The 15,245-nt window shown below is 41.2% G+C and overlaps 1 protein-coding gene and 1 long non-coding RNA gene across 4 annotated transcripts in view; one reads left to right on the plus strand and one right to left on the minus strand.

Annotated features, from left to right (window-relative positions):
* Positions 1 to 13,854, plus strand: part of olfm2a (olfactomedin 2a) — a 43,634-nt gene extending 29,780 nt beyond the window's left edge. For 2 of the 3 annotated variants that reach the window (XM_046034868.1, XM_046034862.1), the window contains exons 2-6: positions 2,424 to 2,573; positions 8,181 to 8,336; positions 9,906 to 10,125; positions 11,194 to 11,300; positions 13,034 to 13,854. In XM_046034868.1, the coding sequence (XP_045890824.1) occupies positions 2,424 to 2,573; positions 8,181 to 8,336; positions 9,906 to 10,125; positions 11,194 to 11,300; positions 13,034 to 13,708 (1,308 nt within the window). In that variant the 3' untranslated portion in view covers positions 13,709 to 13,854. Of the gene's footprint in view, positions 1 to 434; positions 448 to 2,423; positions 2,574 to 8,180; positions 8,337 to 9,905; positions 10,126 to 11,193; positions 11,301 to 13,033 lie in introns of those variants that run through there. The other variant, XM_046034870.1, reaches the window with a different exon arrangement.
* Positions 13,855 to 14,062: 208 nt separating this feature from the next.
* Positions 14,063 to 15,245, minus strand: part of LOC123960240 — a 29,957-nt gene continuing 28,774 nt past the window's right edge. The window contains exons 2-3 of the long non-coding RNA XR_006822489.1: positions 14,763 to 14,858; positions 14,063 to 14,647 (exon numbers count right to left, since the gene is read on the minus strand). This is a non-coding gene — a long non-coding RNA (uncharacterized LOC123960240). The remainder of the gene's footprint in view (positions 14,648 to 14,762; positions 14,859 to 15,245) is intronic.

Consider the following 15,245-nt stretch of genomic DNA (forward strand, 5'->3'; position numbering starts at 1 on the left):
CATTCTGGGAGCGCAGTGCTCTGGTGGGGTAGTAAGGTACTATGAGCTCTTTAAGATAAGATGGTGCCTGACCATTAAGAGCTTTGTAGGTAAGAAGAATGATTTTAAATTCTATTCTGGATTTTACTGGAAGCCAATGCAAAGAAGCTAAAACAGGAGAAATGTGATCTCTTTTCCTGGTTCCTGTCAGAACACGTGCTGCAGCATTCTGGATCAGCTGAAGAGTCTTAATGGACTTTTTCGAGCAGCCTGATAATAAGGAATTGCAGTAATCCAGCCTAGAAGTAACAAATGCATGGACTAGTTTTTCTGCATCATTTTTAGACAGGATGTTCCTGATTTTCGCAATATTACGTAGGTGAAAAAAGGCGGTCCTTGAAATTTGCATACTGTATGCACAAACATACAAATATTCTGTATGGGCTTTTCTTTCATCTACATCATCAGGTATGTACAAATACACAGGCAGATACACAGGCATGTGCACAGAAATACTTAAACACATGAGCACTATATTAAATCAGAAGTCCTGACAGTGAGTGAGATGCAGGCAGGGAACCAGATAGAAGAAAAGAATCTCCCCTCAAGCCATGGCAGAATGAAATAGACAGTCAGATGCGGTTCAAAGAAATTGGAGGACGTTCTGCTGTGGAGTCTGCTCCTTTTGTCTTGTCTTAACTCCAACTCTGGCTTCTGCAGACCTCTGTCGCCTCGCCACCTAACAGCCTTCTGATGCTGGGTTCCCTCAAAGAAGGAAGACTAACGACTGGCTGCACACTGACTCACAAATATGCATCAATATTAAGAATAATTGAACGATAATTTAGCCAAGTGCCAATAACTGTTCCACTGTGAGTCATTCATGTGCACAGTAGACATTCAGTCATACTGAAATATTACTAATGTATGTAATACTGTATGAATAAAAAATAGGAATAGAATATTACTCCTGACTTAGTTTAATTAAATTTAGAAGTTACTGTATGATTCTACTTAATATACCTTGAATATAATGAAACATTAAATACTACAAGGAATGACAGTATAGCTCATCTAGCTATAGTCGGTTTGCCATAATTCATTTGGAGTAAGTCAGATTTAAAATTCACTCATTCCGAGAGTGTGAGAGTGGAAGAGGGAAAGGCAGCGAGACCAGGGGAGGAGAGAGGGGGTGTGGTGTCAAGGGATTGGCAGGAGTGACAAGATGTGACAGTGAGCACATTGGCTCGCAGGGTGGCTGCTACTTTACACTCCAATCACACAGTCCCCCCGGTCCCCCAAGACATTTTAATCTGATCCCCCGACCCAAGGAGACGAGAGAGCAGCGCAACATTGCTCTGAGCGGCACAGAGCCGAGCCACAAGATTTTATTTCAAGCATTTTCCTACCACTTATGTGGATGGGTCTTTAATTTCATCACTAAAATGGCTGCTCTTTTTCTCATTACATTTTGCTTTATATGCTGAGTGTGTGTAGATGCAGTGTGAATGAACGGATTGTCCTGGCCGGGCCTTTGCGTAAAACTGTGTGTACATGTGTATGTGCTTGCAAGTGAACAGCACTACTTTTGATTGGATTAGTCGGGGAGAGAGAGATATCCACCCTTTCAGCCTCGCCCCTCCTCCACTGGTTACAGCCTGCATTATCGATCCCGGACAGCTCCATTTCCTCTCTGTGTCCAAACTTATTAGATGCTCTGCTTTCACACAGGCTGGCCTGACTCTTGTCTTTGAAATCCCCATTTTCCTCCCATTTTGTCTTTGTCTTTCTTCATCCACCATCAAGATGTTACTCTATCTCTGTCGTGCTTTTCATCCCTTTGTGCATTTTCCACCAATGTTCTTGTCTTATCTTAATCTGCACCCATTTCTGCTCATTTTCTCCCTCTCTTCTATCCGCTGTCTCTCTTTTTTCCTGTCTTTACTGCTGTGAACACCACGGTCAATCTCAGGCTTCGCTTTCTCTCTCTCTTTCTGTTTCTCTCCAGTTAATACCAAAATTAGACTGCAAGTGATTTGAGTATTTTGAGGGTGACAATTGCCATTAATTGCCTTAGGGGAAAAGTAACTTTTGTCAGGGTTGCATAGACAAGAGGATGCCATAGAAAAATTGTGACTCTGCAGCTAACTTATGGTGACAGAACGGGCACAACTAATCACAATACTGAACATATTAAAGTGTCTTTTTTTTCACACTTTCTTCAAACACTTTGAAGTATTAGATAAATGTATTAGTTTAGAAATGTTTTATAAGGGTGGAACATTTCTCAGATTACTGTTGATACATGCTGGCAGAATAAAATATCTTGTCTGCCCTCACACATTTTCAAAAGCCTGCTTGGTAGCAACATAGATAAACAGCAGCAGACAGACGCAACCAGTTTCTTCACAGAGTCTGAGATATATATGTCTATGTTTCTGCAGGCTCTGTACCCGAGCCCCGAGGAGGGCTGGCAGATCTACAGCTCAGCACAGGACGCAGATGGGAAGTGTATCTGTACCGTGGTCGCGCCGGCCCAGAACATGTGTAACCGCGACCCACGCAGCAGGCAGCTTCGTCAGCTCATGGAGAAGGTGACAGCTGTCAATTACACACTCACTTTGAGACACGACTGTTACCCACGCAGATACACAAGCACAAACTGCCACACTGCACTGCGCTCATGTCTGTCGCCGTCTGTCAAATACAGGCTGCTGAAGTGAACGGTCTCACTTTCTTTACCCCAGAGTTGATCAATCATGCAGATGAACACGACGCAGAACGGAAGACGATTGCCATTGTTGGTTGGTTGTTATTCTTTTTTTGAATAACAGATGATTAAAGCGAATGAAGCATTAATAGCCTTAATAAGATAAATGTCCTTAACTTGCCCATGAAATTGGATTCATTGAGAATTGGCCTTATAATATTTCTTTTATTAATATAGATCCATTAGATAAAAATTAAGAAAATTAACTGTTTTACCAATCAGTGAAAATAGCAAATGCTTTTTTCGCATAGTTACACAGCAAATGCTTTGCACACTCAATCTGTTTACTCAGACTTGTGCTCATTGTTTTTCTCTAAGTGAAACATTTCAGTCAACACTGCATACTTGTGTCATGTCTGACAAGCAAATACATTTAATGTTGTACAAAAATATGTACACACACACAAAACCTTCAGGCATGCTTCCATGTTATAGCAAGCAGACAATAAATCTATGTTTACTATAGAGTGTTATTGACCTGCAGTGCAAGGCAGTGTATGCAAATGTAATTTCCTGCTTGTGTCTAGTGCATAAACACGCACACACAGATCAGGGGTGAGAGTACAGGCAGGAAAGAACTTCTGCTCACAAGTGATCCACAGCTGCTTGTTAACTCTCCAGATCTGCAACTGCATCGATTGGTGGTCTGCAGGCAGTACATTGGCATCTTTCCATTGTAATCCGCCTTTCTTTCCCAAATTAAATGATAAAAACCTGAGAAATAATGTTTAATACCTTTCACTTGCTTGATGGTCCGTGGCAGCTCACAGCAGAGTTGTTATTTGTGGACACTCAAAAGCAGCGAATGGGTGAATAAGAGTGAGGATCTACAGAGCGAACGAAAGCCTGGGAGCAAAAAAGTAGGAGAGTGTGGGTAACACAGGAGGGGCTGACATTGATGTGGTCTTGTGAGGAGAGGTGGTGGTAAATTGAAATGCTGAATAGGCTCTGAGGTCCTGATGGATCAATGAGACACCTGAATTCACATATTGCATTCATTCTGATTGAAGTTTGCCTTTTCCCCTGACAGTCTCTGTCTGCTGGTGTTTCAAGCACGCATTCATACAGACAAAATCCACAGTCATACATACTTGAAAAGAAGCATATTCCAACAGAGAAGGCATATTCAGGTATAGAAGCAGGCAAACTTGATAAAGCTATTCAGAGAAAGTCTTTTTGTTCATCTAGATGCGTGCAAGAATGCATATGTACTGTATGTATTCATAGGAATTGTTTATATATATATATACACACACACACACATATAGATTTATGTGTTTAATAGACATGTTTATGAATAGTTTCCTTATTGTCAGTGCTGCTCATATAGCTCATAGCGAGTGAGTCTGCACATTAAATGCGGATTGAATTCCCTACAAGTCTATAGAGTACTATACGGTACAGTAAGCCTGCTCTCCACATAACAACAACCATATAGGTTGTTATAGCCACACAAAATTACTATTCGTGTTCACGTTTATTGTGGCAACAACCTGTAGTGGCCGTAAAACGCAAACACATGACAAAGACAGTCCCGTTTTATAATTGGCTGCTTTTCACCCAGGAGACCAGCGTTCGGTTCCTGTGTTAAACAAGACTGATTTGATTTTTAATAAAGTCAAGTAGCTATGTTAGCTTCGTAGCATATTGATCAGTAAACCCAACTGCTGTGTAGATTCACCTCCTTTGTGTCGCTGCAGTCTCCACGTGTTTATGTCATGTGGCATGGGTCACGTGACATGATTTCCAAAATGTCTTTCCCGACCGGACCTACATTTCGAAAGAGTTCAAAATTGCCATTTTAGGAGGCATGGACACCATGCAGAACGCCACCAGTAGGGGTACTATTGTAGGATACAGTCATATGAGTGGTATTTGGAGGTTGGTTAAAACTATGTTACTGTTTAGGTTGGAGGACTTGTAACTGGTAGGCCATCTTGCAGGGAGAAACATAACTTTTGGGTGGGTAAAGACAAGGATATTCAGCTTAATCCTTTCTGATCTCAGTGATAATTAGTCAAACCTGAATATGATGAGACTTAAATATAGAGCAATCTATTAATAATAAATGCCATAAATACTACTATTTTTGAGGGTGCAGATTGTGTTGCTGCATTTTATTGCATGTCACCACTTACAATTACACAAAATAAGGCTTCAGAAATTACCAGAGTGAAATGATCATCTCTGTCACACAGTATCAACAAAAATAAAAAATATTGTAAGCTTTGTAAATATATTATTTATGATTTTATTTTATAGTGTGGGTGTTTATGTTATTGTGTCTAACCCTCTGTACACGCACACAGCTTGAAAGACACCAGTATCAGAGCCAAGCGCTCCCGTAAGTCCAGCCTAATGAGGACTCCCGTCAGCGCAATTGTGATCTGCACACAAGTGAAAGCCACAAGTTAAAAGATTACGTGTGAGTCTGTGTGTACACATAATTGCACCATGGCCGCTAAGACGTCCTCATTTGAACCCGAAGCATGTGGGGGAATTATATGAGCAGACCACATCCACAAAGGCTCTTTCTGACAGAGAAAGCCAAGGTTATGCTAACAATGTCAAAACTGCCCTCTGCTCAAAGAATTTAAAGTAGCCTTGTGCAAAAACCTCCATTCAGCTTTCTGCAAAGGCAGACAAAATGCCATCCAAAGCAGAGTTGACCCTGAGGGACAGTGGCGTGAGAACACCTCATCCCCCTTTGACCATCCCTCTGTCTGACTATCTGAGTTGAGATGAGATAAAATGAGATAGGAGGGCACAGACAGGTATACATACGCACAAAGACACTTAAGGATTTGGTCCAGAGTGAGTCATTACACTGGACACTTACGATTGATTGGATTCTAGTATGAGGAGCATCTTACGTGGCCAACAGAAAGCATGAAATGCCTGGTGTGTGTATGGTTACCACGGTTCAGAGGATCAAGCAGTCCCAACTGCTATCACAGCCCAGGAGGATGGTAACACTGCATTTGTTTAGACTCCAGGCGGGTGGAAGAGTTTACTGTTCTACATTCTTCCAACTATTCCATCTGTACTGCTGTCAAATAAGATTTAATTGGTGAAGAAAATATTTTCTGACCAAATATTCCCCGGCCAGTTCATGAAGCATGTGGAAGATGAGTTGGGTGTAGAAAAGAGTAGGCTGGACACGAAATAATTGAGTGGGTTGTCAAAGAGTAGGCAAGCAAGGCATTTGGTGCAAAACAGACTTTATGCCAAACTGTGACCTTTGAGAGTTGGGACTGTTTGTGTTTTTGTTAGGAGTGATTTGAATAAATATCTTCTGTGTGCTTGGGAGTTTCAGTGGCGCATGTCTGTGTGGGTGGGAGTCTATTTGTGTGGGAAGTTGGACATATGCAAACGTGAGCCTCCTAAATGCACCAACGCCCTGTAACATGTCAATGTTCAGATGATTTCTGGCCAGTTCAGGGCAACATGCAGGAGATGAGAGGGTGTATGAAACAGTAGGCTGGTTATGCAGCAACAGAGTGGGCTGTCAACGAGTGAGCAAGCTGAGTACCTAGTAAAAATTAAACATAGTGCAAAACCGAGTCCTCTGAGAGCTGAGATTCAATAAACACCTACTTGAAAACATGTTTGCTCCTCCATGAGATTTATTCTGTTTGCATTATATTTCCTATGTATCCATTAACTTGTGTACACTGTAATAATGGTACTGTAGTCTTACTGCCCTTCTATTTTGACAGCAGAGGGAGATATTTTTATCGTAACTGAATACCTGTTGGTTTTTATTGCATATTTTATCAGTGTATTGGGTATTAGTATGTATCATCCTGTTCTGGATGAAGTTCTGGACAACTGTGCAGTGATTTCAGGCTCCTAACCTTTCAGCTTGGTTATTCTTGCTTTATGTTTCGCTTTTGCTCGTTGTCAACTGTTTATTCTGTTTTATGTGCATTTTATAGGACTCAATATTGTCTTTTTAAGCGAACTGTATACTTTCAAGACATGATTTAGACTTTTTAAGGCTATGCCTTTTTAAAAAAGGCATTGCTCATATACTATAGCACACAGTTTAATTGTCACATTTTTCTCGATACTGGGTGCAGAGCACGAGCTTTTAATTTAGTTCAATGCAAATAATTGTAATACTTATGTATTGGAATATACTGATGAGGAATTGCAGTGCCTTGAAGGAAAAATTTTTCCGTATCCGTTTTTCCCCGGTGAGATGTAAACCCAAACTGGGCGTCTGGGAGTATATCAGCATCAAGTTATCTTTTGTTAATCGTCCATAGAGCAGGGGTCAGCAAATAAGTCTGCAGTCGGGCCAAATCTTTTTCAAGCCACTACATTGCAGGCCAGTACATAGTCAAATTATTTCAAATCCTTGAATGCTCATGTGTATATTTAGCTTAGTTGGTAGTGAGCGAGACTCATGTTGGGAGGGTTGTATGATCAATCCCAGCCTATGGTGGATATTTTTTTTTCTCCCTTGTTAAACAAATTGATTATAAGACAACATTTGCACATGCTCACAATAAAGCATGTGCTGGGCTGTGTGCGGGTCGTCGCGTTTGATCTGCATTCATAAACCTATGGATGCTTATTTTAATTTCCCTAAGGAAATTCAGGGGAATCCAATCACACGTTTACTGACGGCATTTTCAGAGGTGTGTCAAGCAGGCCAGAGACTCTTTTGAATGTCCTTCAGAACTTTTCAAAGTAAAAGCTTGCAATAAACTTGATAAAGTATTGCTGCAAAAAACGTTCTTGCGCTTTTTGGATGCACTAAGAGGAAGTGATTACGTGAGTAACTGTAGCTGTCATAACTGAGAACTATTTCAGCACCAGCCACTATCAGTTTATTTTTTATTTTTCTACTATCAAAGCCAGTTCTGGCCCGCGGGCCGCATGTTACTGACCACTGCCATAGAGGGTAATTTTACACTAAATGAGATGTAAAGAGTTGTCCCTCTTCATAGCAGATAAGCTAGAGTTGCAGCTAAAATTTATGTTCATTACCAAATGATCTACCTATTATTTTCTCAGTTCATCGTTTGTTCTGAAGACAGTCAGCAAAAAGCATCCATCTCAGTTTCACGTCCAGCGTGATTTATTTAATTTTTTTTCACTAACCAACAATCCAAATCCCAAAGATATTCATTTTACTGTCATTGTGGACAAAGGCAGAAAATATTCATATTTGTCAGAAAAACTACTGAAACGACGAATTGATCATTAACATAGTTGATCACCTATCCAATAAACAGGTTGATCTCTAATTACAATCTGATGAGGAATGGATGTAAAAATCCAATCTATTCTTTTAAGAAGAACACTAAAAAAAAAGAAATTCTTGTGTGCCTATGTCCTGGGGATTTGATGTACGTGTGTGTGTGTGTGTGTGTGTGTGTGTGTGTGTGTGTGTGTGTGTGTGTGTGTGTGTGTGTGTCAGGTTCAGAACATTAGCCAGTCAATGGAGGTGCTGGACCTGCGGACGTACAGAGATCTACAGTATGTAAGGAACACAGAGAGCCTAATGAAAGTGGTGGATGGAAAGCTGAAGGTGGCCTCTGAAAATCCCCGCAGTCTCAATCCAAAGGGCTTTCAGGTAATTGGCTGTCTGTCACCTCTTGTACAGTGTTGGTTGTTTGTTTTATTGTCAAGTGAATGCAGATACTATTAGCTGTGGCACTGCTCTCCATGTGCACATAAACTTTGCCAGATGCATTGCAATCTCTTTCGCTCTTCACAGACAATAACATTTTGGATGACTCTCGAAAGATTGCCCCAGTTCAATTCCAAAACTATCTCTGAGTCAACGCAGAGGAAATTTGAGAAAATTCACATGCTCCTGCATTATTAAACTTCTGGACCTAGAAGAAGAGTGTCTTTTCTGTATTCCTCTCCTTACAACCTTCCTCTCTCTCCTCACTCAGCCTCTCTTCCTACTCTATATACTTAACATTCTGGTGTCTGCTCTTAGATAACAGGCACATATATTCACATTTATCTCTACCTTATCTCTCTACAAGCTAAGGCTCAGCTGCCATTATCAGTGGGCCTTTTTGTCTTTCTGTCAGCAGGCTGTCTTGCCCGGGCTTTCTACACATTTCTCACAGTCTTGCACATATTAGATGGACCATAAAATAGTTTGATTAAAAGATGCCTTGATAAATGCTAAGTGTGCTTTACCGCTGGGACCCTGCCTCAGCACAGGGACAAGCATGAATGGCTGTGTTTTGCTTTTAGTGTGTCCAATGGAGTTAATGAAGATTTTTATGAAATTAGCCAATTCATCAGGAAAGACCAAGATGACTAAAATATGCAGAATAGTAAGCACTATATCCCAGGAATGTAAATTCGAAATCCAATAAAGAGAAAAAAAAGTTGTTGTTTTTTTAAACGAATTTGACCAGAGCAGGTTGGCAGATGAATGCATGGAGCTTAAAGTTGCCAATGGCAGAGCGCGGGAGATTAACGAGACTGAATTTTCGCGGCTTGAAAAGAGGAAAATGAGATTTATGATGTGGCGCCACAGGGCTGAGAGCTGCTCCATCACCAGATTTACGATAAACTTTAACAAGGAGGAAACAGCCCCTCCTGTGGCGGCCACACTTTATTGATAAACCTATTTCTCTCTTGAGCCTTCTACCTTCCAAGCAGGCAGTCTGGTTCTCCCGCTGCTTCCTGCACTCCTACCTAAGGACACATTGTTCTTTTCACTTTAAACACATGATGAGTCACAGACCAAGTTTACACTCACAGTACCATGATCCTCACTGTAGGTGAAAATGTAATCACCTGAATCAGTTTAGACAGTAAACAGACGTGCATTTTGTCAAAGTGAAATGAATGTGTAAATATAGTTGCTTTCCAGACCACACAAAGGTTTGTAAATGGAAATAAATATGTACTTACAGACCATACAAAGAAGCCTAATGTCAAACAAGTGGGTGGAACCTTGATTAGAACAGTAACGAAAACAGCAGGCTAAAGGACATAAAAACTGAGAAGAAGTGATGTAGACTACAATATAGCCAAATGAGCTCCGCTGCACACAGTCCCCTGTACTGACTAAGATGGTTGACCTCATCCCTTGCCCTATATTTTCACAAGCTTTAATCTTCTCCACCCCCTTTGCTTTTCCATGTGTCTTTCTCTGCAATGACCATCTTAGGAGTTGAAAGACAAGGTGACCCAGCTGCTCCCCCTGTTGCCAGTACTGGAACAGTACAAGGCAGATGCCAAGATGATCCTGCGTCTTCGGGAGGAGGTGAGGAATCTGTCCTTGGTGCTGATGGCCATCCAAGAAGAGATGGGGGCCTATGATTATGAGGAGCTGCGGCAGAGAGTCCTGCTACTGGAGACCAGGCTCCACTCCTGCATGCAGAAACTAGGTAACATATATGTAGATAACAGTGGGTGGGTAGTGATGGAATGGTGCATTTGAAATTCATGATTAAATATTATTGTAGCACTTAAGCAATTACAGTGTGGACAACAGCAGTGCAGAAAGGTATTAATGATTAAATTAAGATCATCAATGGTCATAACTCTGTTGTACATCATCAACATTTCCATTCTACTCAGTGCTTGAATTATCTGCATAAATTCAAAAATGGCCTAGAAAGCCTGAATGCATAATTGATTGTGTTCTCATGTAAATGTGTTAGCTTAAACTGATGATTTTACAAAATCCTACACATATAAAACTGATGACTTCACAGAAAAAGACTACAGTTAGAGTTTAGCCTTTAGGTCATTAGTGTTTTGTTATTATCTTACATTGGCTTTAAGCTTTTGCATAAAGCAAATGGCTTCATGCAGAGATAATAATTTGATTGTTACTAATTAGTCACTTATATATACATATTCCTTAACAGATAACTTTGATGAAGTGTTTTTTTAAAAACTGGGTAAAAAAAAATGCATATATGTTTAGAAATCTCTTGTGATCATTGTTTTGTACAATGATCACAAGAGATCATTGTACAAAACAGTCACCTAGTTATTTGTTTGAATAGCAAATGTGAAATTAGTCCAGTTCATATTCATACCTTTTGTTACTTAATAGCTAAACCTAAACAGGTTTTCACAGAGATTTGAAATAATCCAGATACTGATCAATACTATTAAATCCTTGTTGTGATATCCATCAATATATCCAGATATATCCTTTTAAATGTTATATTTATGGCTGTGGAGAGTGCTCACATCTTCCAGATTGTTACATATGTGATTGCAAAAAGTGAAAAATAATGTCCACAAATGGAAACCCCTAAACTGACAAAACCATATAGGGCATAAATCACAGCCTGGTGGAGTATCATGTTTCAGATGAGTTCCCTGGCAAAAAATAAACGTCAGTCTTATTTTTACGCAGTGCCATAGTGCACATCCTCATGTCCAACATAGATACATACATAAATCTGTCATCTTACCTCTTTCTCTTATTTGACCTCCAGGCTGTGGGAAGCTGACCGGCGTCAGTAATCCCATCACCGTACGTGCATCAGGGTCAAGGTTCGGCTCCTGGATGACAGATACCATGATCCCCAGCTCAGACAACAGAGTAAGTCCCTCTGTTTTTCTGTTCACCTCTGAACTGGATCCCTTTGATCCCTGGTATGTAAATTCATAACTCCACAGAGGGTACAGTAGAAACATAGTCATTGTCAAAAACAAGCCAAACTCAACCGAAAGAATATCCCTGACAGCAATGCTGTCATGATACTTCACTGACTGACTGACCGTTTTGCCCGAATAGGAGGACAGACAGATAGTGAAATGGGGATGCAAAGCTGAGTCACTGATGGATAGGATCCCTTTCCCTCCTCCCTGTCTTCTGTGACTGCAGCTCCAGCTGATTAATCACTTCATCATCAGTGGAGAAATGAATGAGTTGTTTGGGCTCAAGTTTTCTAAATCACCTAGGTAATTACCAGGAGTGTGCTGAGATGCTCTGGACCAAGATGATATAGTAATGGCTTCAGCTGATTAGAGATGGCATGTGGTTTCGTATGGGAAAACACATGGTGAGAAGGGTGGGGGGTGGGGGGTGGGGCACAAGGGGGGAAGAAAAGGATGAGGAACTAGGACCTGGTGAATGGGGGAAGCTGTGGTGGGGAAGTGGACTATTAGCCCTCTGTAGGGGAGAATGGAAACTGATTAAGTATAACAGGAGAGATGGTGATGGCCTTTTTCATCCCCACCGTGAATAATAACAGGCTAAATAGCTATTGCCAACAGCAGGGGTCAATTTCTGTGACTAAATGCCAAGATCTTTGTCTTTAATCACGTGACTCCCTGAGATCTCATTAGAATCTTTAGATCAATCACTGCTTGTATTAATAGCCAGATACATCAGCAATATCACATCAGCGCCCGCACTAATCATGATAATCATATTTGGGAAATATCATTGTCGCTAAGGAGCCAAACTGAAAAAACAACTTTGAGCTTTGGCCTGGCTCAGCTTTTTTCTCAGCTCTAGGGACTGATTTGGCAGGCAGAGGAGAAACAATGCATAATACTCCATAATCTCCCCTTCTCCATGATTCAGCTGCTCTATTTTAGCAAGCCCAACTCCTCCCATACCTTTCCTATCGCCCCACTGGAACTGTTATTGAAGAAAAGTGCCCATTCCACACCTGGGAAGGAGGCAAAAGCTGGAAAAGAGAGAAAGAGGAGGAAAAATAAACAGTGGCTGGAGCATCAGAAGAACTACAGTGCTACATCTTAGCAAAGCTCTCCTTGATATGTTAAGGACAAATTAAATATCTAGGCCAACTGCAGTTTAATTGAATCAATTAAAAGCTGAACTGTGGCTCGGCAGAAGCATTGAGGGAACGAGATGGGAAATGCCTGAATAGAGCCATGTCAGTGGAGAGATCCGCTGAGAGTGCTTGAAGAAAAAGATGGGGCTGCTAAATGGATTGATTTTCTGTAAATGTGGACTGGAAAGGGCAGGGAGCACAAGAAGTGGTTGACTGCAAAGCATAGGCAACATCTTCCCTCCCACATGCAGGAGAGATCAATAGTTCTGCACACACAATCAAGTATGCACAACTGCATGAAAGCGCACACTCACACTCCAACAAGAAGAGATTCACCACATACACACAGCACACTTACTTTGCTCAGGGCATCACCACTGGCTATAATGAAACACTGCTAACCGTGTTCTTACAGAGAGGTGTGTCAGTTATAGCACAACAATATTCTGCTACAACCTCTAGATCTTATCTTTATCTCCTTTAGTTTGTTCCTTCTTCTCAGTGGGATTCAGTATTCTTCTCTTTACAGGTGTGGTCCATGGATGGTTACTTCAAGGGACGGCGTGTGTTGGAATACCGCACAATGAATGATTTCATGAAGGGCCAGAACTTTGTGCAGCACTTGCTGCCTCATCCCTGGGCCGGCACTGGCCACGTGGTCTTCAACGGCTCACTGTACTACAACAAGTACCAGAGTAACATCATCATCAAGTACCACTTTCGTTCTCGAAGTGTGCTGGTGCAGCGCAGCCTGAGTGGGGCCGGCTATAACAACACCTTTCCCTACTCCTGGGGTGGCTCCTCTGATATCGACCTCATGGCAGATGAGAATGGCCTGTGGGCTGTTTACACCACCATCCCCAATGCTGGGAACATTGTCATCAGCCGCCTGGAGCCTCAGAGTCTGGAAGTGCTGCAGACTTGGGACACAGGCTTTCCCAAGCGCAGTGCTGGAGAGTCTTTCATGATCTGTGGTACACTTTATGTCACCAACTCCCACCTGGCTGGTGCCAAGATCTACTTTGCCTACTACACCAACACATCAAGCTATGAGTACACAGACATCCCATTCCACAATCAATACTCCCACATCTCCATGATGGACTATAACCCCAGGGAGAGGGTCCTGTACACCTGGAACAACGGACACCAGGTGCTCTACAATGTCACACTGTTCCAGGTTATTAAGACTTCTGGGGACTGAGAGCCCTCAGACTGACCCACTCAAATAATGCTGTGATCATTGTTCGGGGAGGGACAAATGAGCTTGGTGGAGGAGGGCACAGGTTGTGGGAGGTTTGGGGCTTCAGTGTATGGGCATAGGCTTGGATTTTTTTTAAAGAATTTCAATCTTCATAGAGTGCTGTTATTCACCTTCTCAAAAAACACTCCGGCAGCAACGCCGGTAAAGATACAAAGACTGAGCGCTTCTCTTTTTGTTTTTTTCTGTGATGAGTAAGCATGGTTCTTTTTATTTGTGATGAGAAATAAATATCAATCTTTACCATTTATGACTTTGTATTTTATTGTCACTTTCTTTTCAAATAGACTTCCACTCTATTTTGGTGGGGTGAACAACAAAGAAGAATCTCTGTGTTGTAAAAACATGGCTTCAAACTTGGATGTGTGTGCGCTAAGGTGGGTGCTTCTTAAAAGGAAAATAACGTGATATTTATTTTAGCAACCCCATGATTAATGTTTCTTTCATTTCTTCTTGAATGACGGAAGCATGCATATATTCCCTTTGTTCACTGAAACCTCGCTATGATACTCAAAAATACAAAAAATGTGTTTAAAATAAAGAAGCTGGTTTAATTGTGAAATCTTAAATCCTTGACATTTGGAAATGTGCTGGCAAAAAAATCAAAATAACTGAAATTGGACCTATCTTTTTGATACAGAGTGGCTTTTACTACCATGGCCAAAATCATAAAATAATGAAGTGACAGCATGTGAATACTGACAGGCAATCTCTAGGGCTGCATTAAACCATTTCTTTGAAAACATTTCATCCAATTTTTTTCCATCTAAAAAATCCAGAGCGTAGGATTTTGTGTAATAAAACTGCAGGCTTCCATATACTGAAAGAGTGTTCAATTTAACTGCAACAGCAACGGCTTCCATTTTATTTTTCCAAGGTGAACTGAAAGTGAAAGAAAAACATTTGGTATAAAGGAGCAGGTGGTGGTGGGAAGGGTCATAAAGCACAAACAGGGAATGAGAGACAAAAACGTAAAAGGAATTCGAAGAGCATTTACATTTGCGTAGAGAAATGAGGCTTCACGGTTTCTGTTGCTTGTCAAGCTCCAATCTGCTTTAATCTTGTTAGTCGCAGAGCTGTTCTCAGGTGCTCTCTGCAGAGAAATGTTCAAACAACAACGCTTATAGTGGGACTCCGCTCACATGAAAGTCTCAAACTGCAAATCTTTCGTTGCATCTTTTTTTATTATTTGCTGCTGAAAATGATTCTGACGCCACACCGGCCTTCTCTCCTATATAAAAGGCACTTTATATAGGAGAGAAAAGACAACAGCCCACGGTGCTGCCATTTTACTCTTTCATTATAAAGCTTGAGAGGGTGCATCCATTCTTTGCAGAGCCTGTGGTGGACACGAGAAGGAACTGAATAGGAGGTTACACTTTTCTTTTCCTGCGTAACCATGGTGATCCTTTTCATCCTGGATGACCTTTCCATCAACAAAGTGCTGCGGTGAAGAGAAGCCTGATCACTTTATACACAG

This window comes from Micropterus dolomieu, linkage group LG02 (genome assembly GCF_021292245.1).
Source record: "Micropterus dolomieu isolate WLL.071019.BEF.003 ecotype Adirondacks linkage group LG02, ASM2129224v1, whole genome shotgun sequence".
Lineage (NCBI taxonomy): Eukaryota > Metazoa > Chordata > Actinopteri > Centrarchiformes > Centrarchidae > Micropterus > Micropterus dolomieu.